Here is a 21,600-nt window from a genome sequence, read left to right as displayed (position 1 = left end):
GCACTGTGGTTTGAGGAGAGGATGTACATCCTGGTAGATTCTCATGCCAAGATTTTTCTCCATCTGATTGGACAATAAGGAAACAGGGATACCTTTACCTTTTGCCTGAGGAGCACTTACATTTCTTGAGTGGAGTGTACCTTTTCTTCTTGACCTGAGCCCACATACCTCTTTTCTGTGGCTCAGATCGGAGCTAGAGAGCAGTGTGCAAAGGATTTTCTTTATTTCATATTGACTGTACCAGTACCAGCTTAAAAGCACCACTGCCTGCGAGATACTGCTTACTCTGACAACAGCAGTGGGTTGCCTTTAGGAGCAAAGCATGTGACTGATTGTCCACCTGGTTAACCTGCAAGGCTCTTTTGGCACAGCAGGTTCAGTGTGCTTTTGCTTTCAAGCACAGCTGGCTATTTGTAGAAGGAGGAGCTCATCTGCACCTGAGACAAGCTGGAAGGATGCATCAGTGAGATGTTCTGCATATCTCCGAGCTTTGATTCACAGTGGTTTCATACCCAAGTCCACAGAAGCAATCTACGTTTGTTGAACTTTTTTACCTGCAGGTAATCTGGTTGGCATCAGAGTTTCTGAAGAAATGCCTATAGTGTGTGGCACTAGTAATTATTTTATCGTGTAAAAGTTGCAGCTGCCAGTTACAAAGAGGTGCTGGTAACCTTTTATCTGAGCTGTGATAACTCATTGGCCTTTCCTGCTCTACGCTTATGTCTAGCATGTGGGAAAGTCCTGGTGCTCTTCAGGTATATGGTTAATGGCTGCTCTCTGAGAGAATGGGGAGAAGATCAAGCATGCTGCATAGGACTCAGTGCAACAACATAGGCATTTAGTATCTGGTCACCACTGTGCTGCTGGAAGTCATAGGAGAAGTTTGAGAAACCTTGCTGTAGCAGTGGGACAAAGAAGTAAGGCAGCTGTTAAATTCTGCTTTAGCTAGTTGTGTGTGCATGTAATCTGAAAATGAGCATGCCAGCAGGAGAATTAACTAACAGTGGTTCCCCTTAGAAATGAGACAAAGTGCAAGCATTATGTCTTGTAAGATTAAAGGGTGTGCAGAAAGGTGCTATATTTGGTTTGGTCTAGACCCCTTCAATTCCTTGTGGACAGTACTACACAAGCTCTGCTTGATCCATAGCCATATTATGTTTTGCATCCTAATATTAGAAGTCCCCTGGGATCTAGTTCTGAAACGTCAGCAACAAGGGGAGCAGAAGTATAATCTGAAATTTTCAGTCCTTTTTGAGAAACTGCTTTTTTTGTGCCAATAGGTAACATAGCAGGAGTTTCCCAGTCTACTGCTAGCTACCATAGTTCCAAGCATGAAGCCTCAGCTGTTAACTGTAAGGAGATGTTCTCATCTTGTTGATGCTGCAGCCACAAAGTGAAGCTGGCTATCCATACCAGCCTTAGTTTTGGTCTTGCTTGGCCCAACCCAGCATGATGAATGTCACCGTAGATTAAAAATATCAACTATTTTTATAGTTATCCAGTACAGCAAATGCACTGGGCGTGGATGGGATGATCAGAAATACAGCAAGGGTTTTCTTTCAATTACTTTTGTAGAAAAACTTACTGGAAGTTGAATTGCTTACTAGTTTAGGTCATGGCAAACTTGAAGCAAAAGGGTTCTAACTCAGCATTTTAAATGCTGGATACCTCAAACCTATCAAGTCAGTGGGACTTCTTTATGCAGGTTTTAAAAGCCCAGCTGTAAATCCCTATCAGTGACCCAAATAAGTTGTTTTGTCTTCAGAAGAACCTAAGCACTCAATGTTTTATTCAAGCAGTGCAGAACTCGTCGTGCACAGCCCCCTGCAGAATCAGACTGCTTGTCACTGAACTTCAACTTCTGAATATTACACATTCTGGCTGGAGAACCTGAACCTCCAGTAAACAGAGAAATTAAAATTGATGGGTAAGGTGAGGTAGCTGTAGTGAGAATAAAGTCATGTGTGTAATTGTTTTGTAATGACTGTGTCAGGTTTGGCACATTCAATTTGCGTGAAATCTTTGGACCTTGTTTCATTACCTGTCAGCCATTTAGTTATTGGTTTATTTTTACATTTTTACCTCCTTTCACAAGGCATGGATCAGAGCTGGGAATTTCTGAAAGGCACACCTAGTAAGATTCTTTTTTTAGGGAGAGAGAAAATAAGGCAAGTAAGGATGGAGACCAGGGTATTGTTCAGTTAGAGCCAATTTGCTTTTGTTAACCCTTCTAAGATCTTGTGTGAACACTGCAGCCCTGCTGTGGTCACTCAGCAATTCACAGCTGCTACTGAGCTAGCTTTGGCAGTTAAACTAAGTAGGGGTGGAATTTGGGCCACAGACACAGAATAGCATCAGCATCTGGCTGCTACTTTCTTTTTGGCTGCTACCATGTGTATCTCAAATGACAGCCTGAAAGACCTGCCCCCCAGTTGCTGCCATCTCTTAAATGCTCCACTTGGGAGGCTGCCTTCTGCCAGGGCAGTCTGACCCCTTTGCCGTGGTCCATGTTTTGCCAGACTGACAGAACACCATCACTCCATCACACCCTTCCTGCCAGGATCCCCATCTGTGGTGCTCATCCATCCATGCCTGCAGCAATCTTGTGCTGACTGGGAGTGAGGGCACGTACCACAGATGAGACCCATGCAGAATGTCTAAAGGAAGTTATTCTCCCTTTGTGTTTGCTGTTCAGTGGCAAGAGACACAGAGTCTGCCAGAAGCATCTGGGCACATCCATTCTCAGCTGCTGGGAGACCCAATTGCTCCTTCTTCACCTTTCTTTTTTGGAGAAATGGTTTGTTTCAGTCATAGCTCCAAGAGAAGTGTCAGAGCTGCAGATCCCTCAGCAGTTCCTGCTGACATGCTTATGCAGCCCTCGGCCAAGTGTTCCAGGTGCTGTGGCACACCTCGCAATCCATGTGCATGGGCAGTCCATGATGAGACAAAAAGTCTCAACTAGGGAAACTTTTACTTAGTTTGACTAATTGCCAACAAACACAAAATTCTAATCAGTGATTTGGGTAATAAAGCCAACACCTAAGCCTGTCCACCTCCCTCCAAGGATGCACCTCCAGCTGTGTATCTTCTCAGATGCATCCAGGCACATCTTCTAGAGGCTGCTGGCTCTTCTTAAAGGCACTTGAGCAGAGATGTGGTGTGCTCCCCCAGCTCCATTATGAACACGTTCAGCATCATCACAATCTTAATGTACATCAGTTTTAAACTCCACTCTTCCTCTGTTAGCACCAGAAAGCAGAAATTAATACTGTAACAGTGCACTTTGTAAAATATCACTCTGTCCTGGGAATCATGTTACAGGAGTTGGTGTCGGTTTGGTTCTGTATCCATCAGACTTCACACCCCTGGCCAGGCGTGAATATTGCAGCAACATAGACATACACTTAGTAAAATTCCAGCCACTCTCCAGGTGGCAGGATTTGTTAGCACAGTCTGAACTGTTGCCTGTTATAAACTCCACAGCTTGCCCCAACAAGACTAGAGATTAGGGTTAACAGTAACACAGCCCAAACAAGAAGCTTCACCCTTCATCCCTGTGGATGAGACTAGAGGTTGATGTAACAATCTCAGTACCTACTTACTACAAATGTCATGGTTTGCTGCTGCAAAACACGTGACTCAGCCACAACAGTTTGAATAGATATCTTTTACAAAGCCCATGGCCAGATTATCAGTGTTAACACCATTACGATCTGAATGCTTCCCATGAGTTCTTGTTCCTTCAAAACAAATTGCTAAGAACGTAACAGCAATTCAAGTTATTCACTGTGCTTTAGCATAGAAGCAAACAATTAAGATCATACAAGCTAACACTGACACCAGTGTTGAAGGTACTGGTAGGGTCATGAGACCAATAGCTGTAGAGCATCATCTAGCTCTGTATTTGGAGTGTCCAACATTCACAATACTGCCTTGTGGGCATCGTGGTAAGATGATGCACCAATGAGCTTAGGTCTCTTGGCCCTTGCTCTACAGGCATAACATTTACTGAGCATAGGTTTGCACTGTCCTCAAGACCACAGATTTCTGTCCCAATTCCATCTTCTAGTCCTTTTTCTTCAGAAGCATATGGAAGTCACAACATGTAGAGTGGGAGACTTTTCAGCCCTTCTTGACACTTTTTTTTCCCTCAAGACTGAGCATAAAATTGGACTCTCAGCATTTTCCTTAGGGCTGATCTCACACGTGTCTTCTCTGGGTTACCTCTTGATATTCTGACTGTGTTTCAGCTGATACCAATGAGCACTAGAAACACTGCCAAGCTATGGCAGCTTCTGGGTTGTGGTTTTAGCAATCACCACTTCGATAATCGTTTGATCTCCAAAGCCAGAATGGGCATCTCTCAGTGATTTTGCTCTGAAAAAAGGACCACCAAGTGCTCATAGTCCTCAGAGTAATGCTCCTGTTACTGCAGGTCTGTTTAACCACTGTGACTGAGGCTGCCTGTAAGTACTTCATTTTCCAGACAGCTCTCTGCTTAGCAAGCCCTGCAACTAATGCTTCACACAACACCCATGCCTGAATTAACTGGGTGCTTATGCTTGAACTGATGGGGACAATCTTGCATCAATTCATTGGCACTCATGCATGCACTGAATGGGCTGTCATGTATGAGTGCAGAAAACCTGCATTTTTTTGTCCCATCTAGCAGTAGGGCTCTTTCAGATGGCAAGATCTAGTAAATAAAATACACACAGTTTTCCCCAGTCCCCAGCGTGCAGTCACAGTGGTTTCATGGAAAACTCCCAGGAGGCTGAGCTGAAGCTCAAGCCTCTGGCTGGAGGACATAGGCATGGTCAAAAAACAAGTTGCAAAACTGTAGCAAGGCCACTTTTATGTCCTTTTGTGGGCTGAGCCTTCTCATGCTGCTGGCACTAGGGCTAAAAATAAAAGCTGGTCAACTCCTGCAGCAGAGTCCCAACACACCACTGAGCCCCAGTGCAGTCTGCTAGGTAGCAGCAGTACATACGTTTTCCACTGGCCACTTATTACAGTGTTTATTTGAGAGTTTCTTGCAAGAAAGAGTCAATTACTCATCAGATGCAAGGAGATTAATCATGGTTCCTTATTCACATGGCATATTAACACTTCTGCTTTATTGTCTCCCTAGGGCTTTGACCTCACATTTAAACTAACAGAATGAAATATAGCTCACACTCAAGTACCTCTACATAGCTGCTGGTGCTGTTAATGATTTGCAAATGGAGCCTCCAAACAGGCATGCCCTTTCTTTCAAGCACTATCCCCAAGACAACTTGTTTAAGGGAAAAGTAAATAAAGCCACATTTACAAGAATGACAGATCCTAGCCATCATTTCAAACTCTCTTGTAGGAGAGAAGAGCAGCAATCCCCTCTTCCCCTCCACATTTCAAACTCTAATAATACTGAAGTGCCATCCAAAAAGCATTTAAAGCTGAGTCCTCAGCTGTCAATCCTCTATCGGCATGACATACAGAAATCTCAGCTGTTTCTGATGAAGGAAACACAAGGATAAGGATTTCAGTCCAAAGTAAAGTTTGCCAGCTGTTGTCAGCCGTTAGACTCCTTCCCAAGGCTGCCTTCTCCAACTCAGACAGTTTGGTGCAGCACAAGCTTGGTCTAAAGATCAGCTTGTGATGGGGGAACTCCACTGCAGGAGGAATTGCTGTGCGTGGGAAAGCTGAGGGGGAAGAGATGAAAGTTATTTGCTTGGAATCTCTTATCTTCAGATGTGCTCTTGGGGACAGTGCAAACCTATGTTGGCATGTGCCCATACTTGATAGCGTTCACAGTGCTTTTGTTTTTTGCTATCCTTTTTGTCTGCCTCTGAGATGTGCTAGCTCACTTCTTTGCTTCTGGGGTCAGCTGTGCTGCAGCTTTCTGTAACAGGTTTCCCGCTATATCTGTGCTGGGCCTGGGGAACCGGGCCAGTAGGAGGCAGCCAGAACATTTCTGTGTCTGATCAATGGCGTGGGAGAGAGCCCTGCAGAGTTCTGCTGCCCAGAACCTGCTGAGACTCAGCTCCCACATTTTCACACGGGGCCTAAGCCTAGCTGTTCCTTTAAAGCTTGACACTGCCAAGGTCAAATTTGTCTTTCAGTATTCTGGAAGCTTCACTTGGAGATAGTGCATGATGGAGCGGAGGGGAGGTCAGATCTGTAAGGACCGATACGGGATATTGAAACATACTCAAGATGTGTCCTCTTCTGGTTCATAGTATTGGTGACTGGAGTTGAAACATTTCAGTGCTTGAGAGCATCAAGGAACAACAGACAAACAAGCAATAAAGCTGAGGGAGTAACAGTGAACTGTACCACACGTTGCTTCAGTAAACACACTGTTTTGCCTCTACCCATAAATGCAGTAACCAATCTCTTCTCCAGGGCTTCAGAGGGCAGAACTGTGGAGGTACCGTACAAAGGAGATGTGGAACTCACCATCCTGGACATCCTTGGAGGGCTGCGCTCCACCTGCACCTACGTGGGAGCTGCCAAACTCAAGGAACTGAGCAGGAGAACAACATTCATCCGGGTCACCCAGCAGCACAGCCAGGTCTTCTCATAGCCCAGGATGATGGGACTGGAGAGAGATGGGAGGAGAAGAGCAGGAAAGGTTGCTGGTCTGTTTTGATTTCTCCTCCACATTGCGTTAGTGGCAAACTCCTCTCTCTATGAATGGCAGTCTCATAGCCTTTGGTGGCTTGGATTTGGAAGGGGAAGGCTGTACTGTTAACACAGTGCCATTGGTTCAAAATGCAATAGCCTCATCTTTTACTGTGCCTGATTTATTTTTTAATCAACATTTCTTCGTCTGTTCTTTCTCCTCTGATAAATAGTCGCTGAAACCTCAGTTAGCAAGGAATTGGCTTGTACAGACATGGCTGTTGCACCTGCACACATACGCATATTCCCTCTGTTAAGACTGACCTGTCAGCTACCACTGCTTCTGACAGTGCACCCTCCAGAGAAAAAGCTACAAGGAATTGAGTGGAGAAATCAAAAATCAAATTGTCTTCACCTTTCCTCTGGCAGAATGTTGGATGCTTGTGGCAAGGCTGCCAGCCTGCAGGATGTCAGAGGTGGGTGAGGCTTGGCTACCGTTGGCTTCTTGCTGTGATGATAAAAATGCCAGATCTCTTTCACTCTCTGTTCACAGGGCCATTTTTACTGCCATTTTTACTGAAACCTCTCCATGGACCAGCCTCTGCAGAGAAGCTGGCACTGAGTGTAGCAACCCCATGCTGTCTTGCCTGCCCCTTTCTGTGGAGATCATTCAGGAGAGAACATCTCAGAGCTTGCCTGCTTTACGTGCATGCAGTAATTGTGTTGTGTGGGTTGCTGCTTTCCCCTGTGCTCTGTGATCAGATTTTTAAGACATAGAAACTCAGCAACAGTAAACTCACCGAGGGGAGGTTTCTCCACAGCCCTCCCTGCTCCCATTTAAGTTTTCTGCATTCATGTCCGTTTAGCAGAGATGTGAAAATGTTGTGCTGTGCATTGCCTGTGGCCAGGTGAACGAGGTCCAATGGAGGAATCAAATTCACTCTTAGCTACTTGGTACCACTCCTTTGCAATCCTTGACAATGTGAAAAGCAAAAAGGAGCTTTCAGCAGAGGTGCCTGATTGCAGGACACTGGTAGGCCAAGACTGAATTAAAGCATTTGTTCTAAAGGCAGTAATGAATGTTTAAGGCTCTGGATAACACTTTATGGCCCACTAATTAATTGATAAATCACAGTGAAATTTCATTGGAAATACACATTGCATTCACATGAATACCACAGTAGCTCGTTACGATAAATGATGTAAAAGTGAACAGCAATGAATTAATAATGCTTGGCCACTTACTTTGAAGTGCTGCTGAGATCATAATGCAGCTGTTGTTACCTCAGTACTTCAGAGCCTTACTCTTCCCTCCTGCAGGTATCTGTGGAAAGAGGCAGGCTTCCTTTGAAAAGCAAATGAGTGATCTGTAGGAAGAGGAATAGCAAAGAGAATCTCCAGAATTTGGCTCATTTGAGGGACTTCTCAAAAAGCCGTGCACGAGTATCGGTACCAGTGGCCATTGTGAGAGCATATCTAGGCCACAAACTGATGCCCAGTGAGTTTTAAGTCTGTTGTGCACATTAGGAAAGGCTCAGTAGATCTTCTAAAAGGCCTATTGTAAACGTCTTCCATTAAACACGTAGGACTAACTCTTAATTGTGATATGACCCTTTCATTTATTTTGGAGACGAATAAGGGCCTTCGTGTGAGCACAGGTTACACCCATGCTGAGTTTGAGAACCATCTTTCCTGCAGGATCTCGTACAGGAATCTGAATGTAGAAGAGATGCAGACCCTGTGGTAAAGGGTTTGATCTCTGCTCCCTCAAGCCTGACTGCATCCTGTTTAGAAGATGCCCAATTTCTTTATCACAAATCCTGTTCTTACCCTCACTAAGCCTGGAGTACAGGCAGCGTTACTCTCTGTGCATCAGTACAACTGTAGGAGGTCACCATTCCTTTATGTACATGATGTGAAGTGTAGGGTGTAAAGGCAAATGAACACCCCTGTGAGGAGCAGGATTAGACCACGTCAGGCTGTCACGTTGCAGGCCTGCCCACAGATGTGTCTCTGCACTCGTGCCTTCATACGTGGGACATGCAGCAGTGTGCTGGTCTCATGCCGACACTCACTATTGCTTTTCTACTTTTTTTTAGCTACATTTCTAAATGAAAGTGGAGAAATACATAGACACAAAGGATATATATTTGTAAACATTTTTCTAAAAAGATCAGAGCACTGAACAGAGCAGCTTCGTGACATCTCTGTCAAACAGTTTCTTTTTCCAAAGGACCAGTGCTGGGGTAATGGGGGGCTGCTCCCTGGGCAGGCTGTGTGCTTAGCACAGCCACATGCACCTTTCTCTGACCAGTGCCAATAGGAAAAGGTGAGAGTAGATTGGTATTAAGAGGTGTTCCCAGTTCTCCAGTAACACTGACAGTATAAGTGATGACTGGTAAAGCATGGACTTAAGGTATTTGGTTTTCTGAATAGCAGCTGTTGCCATCATTTTGAGAAGCAGTTCCTGTTCATTTTCTCCTGTCTCCAGAGAGAGCAGGAGGGAGGATCAGCTGCAGAAAAGCTGAACCTGTGGCATGGCTGTATCTCCCCCAGAAGTACATATTACTTTTGTTCAGAGGCTGTGCTCCCCCAAATCAGCCCACCCTGCATATGGAACGAAGGCAAGGTGGAGCCCTCATTTAGCACCCAGCCCTGTGCCTCCTCATTTGCCCTTGTATTCTCGCAGCCCCAGGTACTGTGCCCTGCACAAACCCACAGCCACTTTGGCAAGGAACTGGGGTGTGCTGTGCCTGGTGGGATGGTCCAGGTCGAGACCACAAAATGCCATGTGCCATTTGCAGATCTACCTCACCTGCACATTTTACCTGGTTTTCTGTTACTTGTTGCCCTTCTGTGGAACATCTGTACCATTTTTAAGTGCTTACTGTTGGGTGATTCTGCTTGACCTGGTCTTCTTTAACCCTGCCACCTCAGCCCCATGCTGTCTCCCCACTAGAGGAACATGGGAGATGAGCTGCACTGTAGGCCAAGTCACACCTGCTTTCCCCAGCCAGAGAATTGCTAAGCTGAGCACACAAGAGCAGTGTTGAGGTGTGGCTCCACTGGCTCCACAGTGATTGAATTGGGTACACCAAAATTTGTAAACAGAGATGAAAAAGGCCACGTTACACTATTCAGACAAGGCTGGCAGTATTCTGCCAGATGCAGAGCAAGCCACGTGGGCTTTTGTTTCTGAAAGAAATGAGTGCGTGCACACAGTAGGCACTTGGCTCCCTCTTGGGCCATGCTCTTCGGTGCATCTTTCTTCTCTCCTCAGGGAATGTAGGACGTGGGGGACCCTGCAAGTGTGAGGAGTTGGGCAGGAGGAGCCTCTGCTTACTTTTGGAGGAGCGTTTCTCATGCAAGTGTGACTGCATCTTCCTTTCTGCCAGTCAGTTGCCAGGGAGAAGGGACTGGGGGAGAGCAAGAACCAGGGCAGCAATTAGCCAGACCTCAGTGTGCTGGGATGGGATTTTTCAGACCTGGTCACTTTGAGAGTCAAAGCCTTTTCTGAACCAAGCACTCCCTTTGCTTCATTTGGGGTCTTTCAGGTGCCCTCTCTAGCACTGACTCCTTGTGTACTGTTGTTGAAGTTCTCACACGTAAATAAATAGTCTAGAACTCTTTGGTGTTGCCTGCAGCAGCTGTAAAAAGCTTCTATGTGATCAGCCACGCAGAGTTGCTCGGCCTTAGCCATTTCCCCGGCCCACGCCGCACTGCTGAGATGCTGATGGCACATCTGCCCTCCCTGCAGCCAGCCTGTGCCCGCGATGCCTGCAGCGCCAGGGGCACAGTCAAGTATCGCCTCTGGAAACTGTTGTGGCAAGTTTTGTTACGCAATAAAGAGCTTCACTCCAAAAGTCTGAGAAGGTTTTATGCCGTGCGCGGTGCATTCCTGGTGGGAGGAGAGGAAACGGGGCAGAGGGCTTTCAGAGGAGTGCGATGCCACATTCAGCTGCTGCTCATAAAGACGAAGCACGCGTTTGCAATTGGCACTGTTATTTTATTAGTACGAGTATACTGAAACAATAAACTTGTACTGGTATACAGACAATTTATTTAAAACAATTTTGTTCAAATTTTGAATCAAACATTGTTTTATTATAATAATGAAATAATTTCTACCTAGAAAACCTGCAAGCACCATCAAAGAAAGGGACCATAAAATTCAATAAACAGACGCGAGTGTATCCTACAAATAGACACACCACCATTAGAAAATAGAATATGAATTCTTCCATTTTTTTTTTAATATTTGTTTTAAAAAAGCTAGTGCAAGTACAATATTTTACACTGGAATTACAGAGAGTATGCACGCATATGGAAAAAAGTTCTCCTGTCACAATAAAAGCTCTTAACTATGTCTGTATGCACTTAAAATCTTCTCCTCTTTTCAATAAGGTGCAAAACGTTATTCCCTCCCTATTTCTCCTTTGTACTGGCCATGTCAGCTCGATTTCTCCCCACCACAAAGCTGCGATGTCCCTTTTACTGGGCCTACGCTAGGAACTACGCTGGAAGTGTGATTTGCAACAACCCTCATGAGTAATACCAAATGAGAAGAAAAAAACCAAACGAACAAAAACAAAGGACCTCAGAAATGCTGAAGAATGGCAGACCCTCACCCGGCAAGGCCCCTGGCCGAGCGCCTTTGCAGCCGGCCCCAGCCCCCCGGCTGCCAGCACGGTGACATAGCTAGTACAAAACGGTTTTCAGTAGCTCACCCGAACTGAAAAAGGTTGGGAAACCCCTGCCTGTAACCCTGCCCCCACCCCCCTCTTTTTAACACTGCAAAAAGAACAGTGTTCAACAAGTTAATATATTATTCAAAAAAAAAAAAAAAAAGAGCAAATAGATAACATTAGTGAGTTTCAACATTAGCTGACTGTCGTGAGAGGTTGTATGTACGCCCTAACAGATTAGTAACTTTGCGAAGAGGCCGGCCCAATGGCCAGGCAGAGATGCCAATGTAGCCACCTGCAGCCGCCCCCAGCCCATGCTCACACTCAGCTCCCAGACCCACCCGCCGGCTCAGACAGTTCTGCAGACCGCTTTTGTAGGCAGAGCAATGGGTCCTCGGCTCTTACAGCAAAGCCCCGGGGGATCCCCGCCTCGGCTGACATCGCGAGGCCGTGGGTCCGGCCCTGGGGTTTTTGCACGTCAGCAATCCAGCAGTACAGCAATGACAGCTCAACGCGTGACTTAACGCCTGCTGCACACAGCGCTTCCAATGCATGCCTACTGCATGGGCGAGGGGAAGGGTGCAGGGGCTTTGACCGCTCGAAACAGAAGCAAACGAAAAAAAAAACAACCTTGGTGAAGCCTCCGTAAAATCCTCAGTGGAAGACTTGAGTCCTTTCAGATAACGACAAGAAAAAAAAAACAAAACTACAGAAACCTTAGAGACTGTTATTGTATAAATACTACCTATTGGCTGAATGCACTTCATTGTAACGCAACTGGGGCCGTTCCTCCTGGTTCGGGGACACCTGGGCACAGCGGTCACCACCTTGCAGGGGATGGGAGCGCTCTGGGACGTCGCCCCACCGCCGGCCGCCAGCTGCCCAGCTCAATCTTTGGACTAGAAAGAGACCCTCTCCTCAAAAATGGCTCCAGGATTCTCTCCTTTGGGCTTCTGGAAAACAAACACCGGTCTCTTAAGCAACCGAGATCATCACTGGAAACCTGTCTGGTGTGTCTGCTCCCGGCAGCGGGGAGAGGGGGCAGTGGAAGGGGCCCGAAGGCCACGTGGCCTTGGGCACAGCCCTGCTGCTGGTACTGGGCTAGGATCCCTTGTTATAAACACTTCTTGCTCAGGATTATACTCTTTGGGTTTCGTCTGGAACAGGAAGTGCTGAAAAGAAGTGGAACAGCATCCCAGAGAGAGGAAAAAACGGGAGCGAGAGGCTTCGGGCGGGATCCCCGAGGGCATCGCCAGGCCTCCCCCAAACCAGCCCTGTCCCTCGGTGCAGGCAGGAGGGACCGCGAGCCAAATCCCACAGCAGAGCCACTCTCCGAAGTGCCCGGCAGCCGCACTCGAGAACTGCTGCTCCAAGGTTTGTTTTCAGCACAGGAATAAACAGTGTGAAGCACGACTCCGCTCCCCAGAAACGGGACCCATGTAGTACGAACAGAAAATTAAGCACAGTTGTTCTTTAAGAGCCTTTTAAGTAATAATTCTTCCTGGCCAAAGCCAATACAAATCAGATCATCTAGACATGACAATTTCTATATACAAAAAACACGTAACTTTCAACCTTTCTCTGCTTTTGTATTTAAAAACTTTTTTTTTTTTTTTTTTACAAACAAGGTATGAAACTCACTGTTCAAACAGAGCCATCTCTTTTTCAAACACTGAATGAATCATTCCAACATTCATTTTTCTTTTGTGCAATTTTTAAAACATTACCTGTACTCCTCAATGTGAGTGCTTCAAAAAAAGTTTCTATTTTTAATAAGCTTCTCAAATTAGGTTTACATCAAAAAATATTCCCACAAGATATAGTGCTACAAGAAAAGATCCTATCAGTAAAGGTAACACATCTGAAGCGAGGTCGTCTATGTAAAAGAAATTGTACTCTGGAGTAGAGATGTGCAACTCGTTTGGAATTTCCCTATTGACACAAACACCAAACTGTCCTTGGGACAGGAAAACACATGGACGTGTAGGCTTATGGAATTCACACGGATTGATTCACGTGCAAACCAACGCTTCTGTCTGGCTGTGGGTACACGTATGCAGATCTGCACTGACCCATCCTCATTTTTCTGTTTATTTTCGGGACTTCGGAGGGGCCAGGCGGGTAAACCAGGAAAGGAAATGGCTGACTGCACTCTGGAGATGTTCACCCCTCTGCTCTCACATCAGCACCGGCCAGAGAGCACTGATAGGCTCTGCTGGTACCTGCGGTGACGGGGAGGGAAGAGAAGTAAACCAGCTGTCCGAGTGCATGTCCCATTTCACCGCATGGAGCCCCTGGGCTGACCTCTCCGTCAGTGTGTGTCCGAGTGCCAGCAGGGCCAGGGCCCAGGCGCTGCGCCGAGAGCCCCTCTCTGAAGTAACACTATTAGTGTTTAAAACGGAGAGGATCCGCTCTCCTCGCTTTTGTTTTTAGCAGTATCAAGCCTGAAGCGAATTTCGCCGTTTCCGTTTTAATATTGGCAACACGCTTAAAGTGAAACAAATCTCTGCACGGAGTGAATTTTCATGATAACCAACAGCGACAGTTCGCGCTGAGCCTGCTGCTTTTGTATTGCGATATCTACAAAGTCAAAGTCATGAGATGCGGGAAATCCAAACTCGTCGGTGACGTTGTACGTCCCTACTCCAGAGCAGTAAAAGTGCTGCTTCTGGTCACATCAGTGTACCACACATATGCCAGCCCCATCCCTGAGTAAAAGGTGTGAAAAATTTCTAAATGTTCCTTGATTGAGGGAAACGAGAGCAGTGATGTCACTTCCCCAGCGCTGAGAAAATGACAAACAGCGGCCGAAGAACGCGGCAGCGGGACGAGGGACCTGAAGGAGTCAGAGGAGCGTCCCCGTCCCGACGTCGGGTTCGTCGGGGGAAAAATCCCAACAGCGACATACAAAACTGTGAAGCAGGTCAACAGCAACGCCAATTCGGGCTTCAGCTGTAGGACTTGAGGTAAGTGACATCAAACTCAAATTCCCCGCGATGTGGCCCAGACAAACTGAAACAATGCCTAAGTTAAACACTATAAGGAACAGTCGTTTTATATATAGAGATATATAGATAGATTAGATAGATAGATAGATAGATAGACAGATAGATATTTTTAGAAATCCCTATAAAGAGGTTCTCGTTTTATTTTCTTTGCCCTGACTAATTTCTCGGTGATTGTATGCATTTCATTGTAAACTAAACAGGCCTGCTACAAAAAGGAGGAGAAGAAAAGAAAAAAGAGACCCAAAGAAAAAGACAACCACTGCAGCCCGTGCCGCGGGCGTGAGGCCGGAGCCAGAGGCACCCCACAGCTGGGAGCAGGGTCTCATGTGCGCAAAATCCCCTTTCCCCTCCCCTCCCCGACCCCCCCAAAAATAACAACCCCCAAACTCCTCTCTCGGTGGTTGTGGGGTGAGCTTGGGTTCAGCTTTTCTTCCTGGATCTTTTTTTTTTTCCCCGTTACACTGCGGAGGCCAGAGGCATGCATTTCAAACACACGGGGCTGCGGCAGGCCCGTGATTCACTCCACGCACACTGAACACAAAAGGGGTCGGTGAGCCCTGGGTGCAGGGACACCCGGCCCTCGATTCGCTGCTTTCTAGGGGGAGGGAGTTATTAGCAGGAAAAGAAGGAAGGAAGGAAGGAACTATTCAAGAGAACAGAAAGGGGAAACCAGAAGAGGGTATGAGATCTAGCTAACACCACACAGGTGAGTCTACGTTGGCACGTAAAGTATTGCACATCCTACAAAAGCCAAAGCACGGAAAGGGACAGCTGTTTGGAAAGAACCAGTTATTTCAGAATTCCTCAGTCTGAAATACAAGCACAGAACTAATACATTCCTATTGCTCCAAACTTCATTTTTTTTTATTAGTTTTCTGGTTTTTTTTTTTAGTGTTAGTTGAATAGACCCAGTCAGTTCAATAGCCCCCGCTTCCTCATCGACCACAATCGTGAATGCGCGTGGTTCTCGTGGAGATTTTTTCCCAGTACGTGTGAATGACAGAAATAGTGGTACGGATGCCAAGTAACATCTGCGATTCTTTCTATTCCTTTACCATCGAAGCTCAAAAACGAAACAGGAAACGAAATGAAACAATAAATTGCAAGTGCCCTGAGCAGAGTATATGGAAGATTAAGCAACTTCTCTGAGCAGAAATATTACTAAGAAGCACTACCTAAGCTGCGTGACTGTGAGAAGAAACCCGCTCAGCTGTTTGTAGCCCGCTGAGAGGTTAATAAAATTCAAGGAAATTCAAGAATAGTTTCAAGCTATTTTAAACATATTTCAACTTTTTGGTGCACCCCAGAATATGGTATAAAAACAATGAGTTCTGGTGTGAGCTAAATTTCAAGTAACACATAACAGAGTCAAAGCTGGGGTTTGGGGTTAATCTTTCTTTTCTTAAATAAAAGCATTGCATTTTAGGGGAGAGGGAAAACGAGATTTTAAATAGGCTCGTTTGCTTTAGATACTGTATTTCTAATATCCAGAACTTTGATTTCCTTTCCTCCCCATCAGTACGGCTTCTTTAAAACTACCTGAAGGCGGGAACTCACCAACTGAAGAAATGATGTGAATGCTCAACCTTGCAGGGCCCAAGCCAGACCCCACAGGAAGCAGTGGGGTCCTCCCTCCGTTGGCCCCAGGCGCCAAGCATCTCGTGTGAGCGGCTGGCTGTGCAGCCCTAACGGGGAGCTGAGCAGCTCCTTCTGTACCAAACTCCTGAATCTAGTCGTCCGATGGGAAATGAGGCAATGAAAAGAACAAAAGATCGTAAGAGGAAAAATAACATTCGGCTTGTTTTTTTTTTTATATATATATAAAAAAACAACAAACAAACGCCTTGCTTACGTATAGAAATGTTTCTCATGGAAACCTCTCAGCAAGTCTGAAGACAAATTCTCAGAGCTGTCCCGGTAGGACCTGGTTCTGTGTGGCAGATATGGCGGAGACCAAAATGGACTGGGAAAGGAACGAAACCCTATGAAACGGCCTAGAGCCAGGCAGGTTAGTGAGTCATTGCTACATTTGTTTATGCTCTTTCAGACACCCTCCCCCCCACCCCACAACATTATTAGGTAAAAACTGCAGGAATACCACACAAATGATAAACTCAAGATGTGCAAATTGCAAGATTCTTTAAAGTCCATCTTTTTCAAAAACACTGGACAAAGTTTTTTTTTTTCTCTTTCCTTTCTCCTCTCTCTTATTTGTTTATTATCTGTCAGCTCGCATACGCCTTTAACTCATTCTCAAGCATTAAAGTTTAAAAAGTGCCTCCTATTAAGTAGTCCTTTGTGGACAATGACTGTCACATACTAGTTCAATAATTCACATTCATCCCTTTGAAACCACATGGAAACTTTCAGCGCCTTGCCTGTGAGAAAACTTTTCAGAGTCGCGTGTAGTTACAGTGTTGAAGAGATTCGTTTGTTTGCTGCTGCTGCCTTCCGAGCAGATCAAAGTGAGATACAGTACGCACTGAGCGTTAGACCAGGATGCTCAGCCATAAAGTGTGAACAGCATTTTAAGTGCTTAAAGACATTCTACGTTCCTCTTCAACATCGGGTTCCTGTGTCACACTGAAACTTGAAAAAAGTGGCACCGGTTGTCCATAATCATGAACCAAAAACAGTACTATAGAGTTAAAGACCGAGATCTGCAACCTAACTGCAAACGACGTGTGCCTGTGATCTCAAAGGGGCAGTATGCATCTCCCTTGTGGAAGCAAATGTCCATGGCATAACCTGACCGATGCGTCTAACACTGCACAGAAACAGGAGCGAGCCTGAGCCGGGCACATCGCCCAGCCTGAGGCTCCCTGCACCCACACACACCTGCGCACACTCACACACAGCCATGCCACCAGGCAGCCCTGCAGGGTGAATGGTGCAGAACAGCCACCCCGTGTGTGTGTGTGTGTGTGTGTGTGTGTGTGTGCATGGCCTCTGGCAACGAACTGCACGAGCAAGCAGAAGGAAATGTTGGTGTGGCAGTTGCTTCGCGAGTAAAAATCAGTGCAGTCGGACCCCATGGGGGAAATATATATGTACAGATACACACACACACACAAATATATATATATACATATATATATATACATGCACATATATGTGTACATATATATACTATGAATCTTGAGTAAGAGTTGGCTTATTGTTGACAAGGTCAGAGAGCATCTGATCCTTTTTGGTAACATCTGTGGGGCTGTGTCCTCCACATTCACCCGGGGTGAGAAAAACCTCCTCACGAGCCCCCACTGCTGCAGGGCTGCCTCAGGCTGAGCACGCACACCACGCGTGACACATGCACAGCACACATGACACGCACACCACGCGTGACACATGCACAGCACACATGACACGCACACCACGCGTGACACACGCCTCTGCTACAGTTCCCTTCTCCGCACCTCCCCCCCAAAAAACTGGAACAGGAACCAAAACAAGGGAAAAAAAAAAAAACAAAAAACAAAAACAAAAAACAACAACAAAAAAAACCCCAACAGAATCACAGCTGGACCCTGTCCTACACGAGGTGTTAGAAAACAGGAGCCATGACAACACATTCATTTCCACTAAGGGTGTGTGAAGCAGATACTGCCCCTTCTGTAGCTCTCAGGAAACCTAGTCACTGACAAACACTTGTGGAAAAACATATGCACCAGTCTCCTGCATAATACCAGCTGCAACTATAACAACAAGGTTATAACATAAACCTAAAATAAGATGATAACATGTAAATACTGGGTTATTTAGTCTACAGTACAGTAATCTGGATAAAAATGACAAGGGATAGCCTAATTTCCTTTCCCCAAACAACATTTACTTTCCTACATTGGATCGACCTTCAATGCAAATCTTAACCTCCTGAGGAATAAAAGAAGGCTTGGGAAGAGTCAAAGGTGGCTCCTCTTCTGATTTCTCTAGTTTCCGCGATTCGGGGGCTGACCACCTTCTCTTCCTTGTTGCCGGGGGCTTGCTGGGTTCTGTTTTGGTGAGCAAAGGTGCTGCAGGCAATCCTATTTTGTCCGGAAACTTCAGTTCACCATTCTCAGCTAACATCTGTGCACTTCCCTGATTAATCCCATTTTCCTGCTCCGCATACCTGTGTCTACTTCCAGCTAGACTGTCATTCTTTGAATGCTTCAGCAAGATGCTAGCTGAGTCCACGGGCTGGCCCTTTTTAATAGAGCCGTTCTTCAGGTTCTTGAGCGTAAGCGATATGCAGACGTCCCCCACTGACAGTTTGGAGCATGGCAAATCAAAGAGCTGGCTGGTTCTCTCAGGGCAGCAGGATGACCAGCCTTGTCCAAATACAAAAAAAGGGTATTCTACCAAGACCTCCACGCTGACCTGCAGAAAGAGGAGACAGCAGAGAGAGAGGGAGAGAGGAGAGAGTGTCAGACGGGCCCTTTGCCTTGGTGCACATGCGCAGCGGCCAGCAGTTGTCACTGGTGAGAGTCAAGCAGGGATTGTGCCGCTGCCATTTGGTTTCTGTGAAATCTGCACATGGCGCACCAGACTTTAGGCTTGTCCTTGTCAGATGGGTGTTAACTCTCTGACGGGTGTTGACTCCCTGAGTTCAGCACTTAACACAAAACCTCAACAGGAATCGATCTTTACCTCTATCCAGCTGCTCACAGGAACCCAGCAGGCAAAACAGCTTTGGCAGCTAACAAATTCTGCTCCCTGCCGTGCCCTCGTGGTACCTCAGCCTCTAGCCCATGCTTGCCAATACGTTCCAGCCAGAGGATGGCTCCCTTAGCTGGAAGAGGTTCTATTCCCAGCTCCAACATGTGATTCCCTAAATGACCACGGGAATGTCACCTCTCCTTCTTGGCCTCTGCCCACGCAGCTGCGTACTTACCAACATGAAATGGCTGAAGATGTTGATTTACAAGGAAAGGCCACAGGTGTGCGCAGAGCTGTGTCTGTAGCAGCAGTGATTATTACCTATGAAAAGCATCTTTCTTGATTTCACTGCTCAGTCCAGCCCTGTCAGTCCTCACTTCACCCCACTTTCAAAACAGGCATGGCTCTGGGTCACACCTCACCACCATACAGGCAGCTGTGATATCCAGGAGAGCAGACCAGCAGCAGGTGCCTGCCGCTCCATGACCCTGCTCACAGTGGATCACAGGGCTAACGTGATACAGCACCCAAATACCCTCTGATCTTTGTGCCGTGCCTGTCCGTGGGCTCAGACAGTGGATGTGGGCTCCTCTGACTCATGGCCTACAGGACAGAGCCTAACGCATCCCGAGGGCTCCTGGTTAGCAGCACCTGGTAGCTCTGCTCCCCTCCCCACTGCTGCCGCTCCTCCAGAAGCACCCGCCTGCAAACAGGACCCCAGGCAGCTCCCTGTGCACCTCACCCAATGGTTCATCACCCCCCTTGGCAGGAGGGCTGGATGTGGGATGTCCCATAGAGCAGAACCATCAGATCATGAACGTCAAACATTCCTCGTGGCTTTTGACTGATTAAACCCACACTCTGCCCTAGCAGACAACTGCAATTCATGAGACAGGTCATTCCACTGATGGAAAAAAAAAAACAAAAAACCCTTTAAAAAAATCTATAAATATATGCTACAATCTTATATGACCGGGCCAATCGATCAATTGTCTTGATGCTCCACCTGTCCAATATAGAAACATCTGCCCCAAGTTTGAGATCCTATTCCAAAGACATCTCTTCTGGATTTAAATGGAACCCGCTGTCCAAACAGAGCTGTAGGCCTTCCTAATGAATGCAGATTTCTCGTTTACTTGCTATAGTTTTTCTCTTCCTCTTCTCCTTCCTGTTTGCTATATATTTTTTTTCCTTTTTATACTTTCGCCACCCCATCAAAAGCAATGTGTATTATGGGTATCATCCATGCCTTACATGCATACTGAGTGCATTACACTCAGTAACACACAAGTTCCTCTTGATGCGAACATGCTTGCACAGCTTGCAGTGCTTCTGTTTTACATGGCATATAAAACACATGCCTGAACTGTGAGTCCCAGAAACAAACAGCCACTTTGGTGGTGGTGATCATGAACAGTGCTAAATAATAAAGATGATGACCAATGCCAGAATCTCCATGACCCAGTCATAGTGCTCATGGGCATCTATTGATCCGGAATGTGTTTCCTCATTCGCTATTAAGCACTGTTCTAGCTAGCTGGATGTAGCTCTGGGCAGCCTGTTCTGGTGGCTGGTGGCCCTGCACATAGCAGGGAGGTTGAAACGAGATGATCATTGTGGTCCTTTTCAATCCAGGCCATTCTATGATTCTATGATTTGATTCTAGCTATGTGTGGATTCTGCCCAACTGACTTCTAACATCACCATTCTCTACTAGTGATAGCAGTCAAAGAACTTTAAGTGTGAAAGTTCAGAAGAAACACCTCCCCCATCATTCTCTCCTGGCACGAGAGAAGTTAATTCCAAAAGCTTCTTCTCCTGATATCCTGACATCGTTATTGTAAGGGTCAAAGAAATTTGGAATTCCTTTCTGTGCCTTTCTGGCTACTAAGACAATAAAGCAAGAAACCAAAACACTGGCCCCTCTTCAAGCACCCGGGGCTCTGCTGTCAAGTTACTTTTCCCAATGACCAGTGAGAGCACCCAAAACTTTTCAGTGCATTCAATGAATATCTCACTTTCCTATGCCCCTTTATTGCATGATGTCTCGGCCACGCTCAGCTGATGGAGAGCACTTCAGACTGCTCAGGAAGCAAAGGCTGGAGCTGGAGCACCGCTGACACATGGAGCGCAGGAGGAGCTGGTGCACAGGGAATAACATTCCCACTCTTCAGATACAGTGTCTTCACAGAAGAACACGGAAATTTGCATTACAGGGCCCACTGCAGCAACCACTGAGACAAGTGCTAAAGCAAAGGGTGCCCAGTAGAAGTAAGGATTTGGACGTTCTCATGTCCAGGAACACAACACAAAGATCACATAAGGGAGGAGTGGGAGAGACCTCCACCTGCTGCAGTGAACAGGCCAGCACTTCTGTTTCTGTGCCTGTGTCTGTGCCAAAGGTCAAGAAAAGGGGAGAGATGAGCGAAAGAAAAAGTGAATGGTTTGTGTGTGCAGAGATATATCAGGGAAACTGGATGTCAGTCTAAAAAAGGTGCACCAAACTGACACCTCTAACTAGAGGTGGGCTTCTCCACCTCTTACATCTATTATTCTGTTTTTGAAAGAAAAGCTAAGTTAAGACCCAAATGCTCATCTTTTCTTTTGAGGTTGTACTTTAGAAACGATTAGGAGCTGAAGCTCAGGGATGAAAGTGAGCATTTCAGAGA

The 21,600-nt window shown here is 46.2% G+C and overlaps 2 protein-coding genes across 11 annotated transcripts in view; one reads left to right on the top strand and one right to left on the bottom strand.

Annotated features, from left to right (window-relative positions):
- GMPR (guanosine monophosphate reductase) overlaps nt 1–10,660 on the top strand; it is a 40,541-nt gene extending 29,881 nt beyond the window's left edge. Inside the window, exon 9 of the mRNA XM_042840039.1 lies at nt 6,385–10,660. Within this exon, the coding sequence (XP_042695973.1) occupies nt 6,385–6,565 (181 nt within the window). The 3' untranslated portion in view covers nt 6,566–10,660. The remainder of the gene's footprint in view (nt 1–6,384) is intronic.
- Nucleotides 10,661–16,365: 5,705 nt separating this feature from the next.
- The window catches only part of ATXN1 (ataxin 1), a 198,822-nt gene continuing 193,587 nt past the window's right edge, over nt 16,366–21,600 (bottom strand). For all 10 annotated transcript variants that reach the window (XM_042840029.1, XM_042840031.1, XM_042840030.1 and 7 more), the window contains one exon: nt 16,366–18,652. In XM_042840029.1, coding sequence (XP_042695963.1) covers nt 18,122–18,652 — 531 coding nt within the window. In that variant the 3' untranslated portion in view covers nt 16,366–18,121. The remainder of the gene's footprint in view (nt 18,653–21,600) is intronic.

Source organism: Centrocercus urophasianus, unplaced genomic scaffold, assembly GCF_019232065.1.
Source record: "Centrocercus urophasianus isolate 14NV4802_14NV808 unplaced genomic scaffold, USGS_Curo_1.0 seq_11, whole genome shotgun sequence".
In the NCBI taxonomy this organism is placed as follows: Eukaryota; Metazoa; Chordata; class Aves; order Galliformes; family Phasianidae; genus Centrocercus; species Centrocercus urophasianus.
Note: the sequence above shows the minus strand (reverse complement) of the source record. Positions and strands in the feature narration are given on the sequence as shown.